General features: G+C 43.0%; 1 protein-coding gene across 1 annotated transcript in view; it reads right to left on the minus strand.

The window, feature by feature from the left end:
* The window catches only part of LOC123090354 (obtusifoliol 14-alpha demethylase-like), a 23,964-nt gene that overhangs the window by 1,404 nt on the left and 22,099 nt on the right, over positions 1–461 (minus strand). The window contains exon 4 of the mRNA XM_044511692.1: positions 62–457. Within this exon, the coding sequence (XP_044367627.1) occupies positions 62–457 (396 nt within the window). The remainder of the gene's footprint in view (positions 1–61; positions 458–461) is intronic.

A 461-nucleotide genomic window follows, 5' to 3' on the forward strand; every position in this document is an offset into this window, starting at 1 on the left:
ATAGTAACCGAAGAAAAGCCGTAGGGAGTCAAAATAAAGTGAAGGTATCTTTTAGATGTACCTCTACTTCTTGCAATATGGGATCAACGAGGCTCCGCAGCTTGGATGGCTTTAGTACATCAACGATGAAGTGTATTTGCTCACTGCGAGTAGCCATATCTACACCATACAAAACTTCTTGGCCAAATATGGGAACGGTAACCTCAGCGAAATTTCCAAAGCTAATCTCCGACTCCAACCCTTGGAAGAAATGAGCTGAGATATCAGGTCCAACCAACAAGGTTATCTTTGGCCCAAACAAATTTATTGTAAACACACTGCCAAGTCTTGTGTGCAGATCAGCGATTGTAACCCCAAAACCCTTGTTAAAAAGTGAAGGTAAGAGAGCAAGGACATTCACGACAGGTGGAAGTGGTCTTGTGGGGCACAGATGGACATTGCTTTTCCATCTTGAAATCTTC

Source organism: Triticum aestivum, chromosome 4B (genome assembly GCF_018294505.1).
Source record: "Triticum aestivum cultivar Chinese Spring chromosome 4B, IWGSC CS RefSeq v2.1, whole genome shotgun sequence".
Classification (NCBI taxonomy): Eukaryota; Viridiplantae; Streptophyta; class Magnoliopsida; order Poales; family Poaceae; genus Triticum; species Triticum aestivum.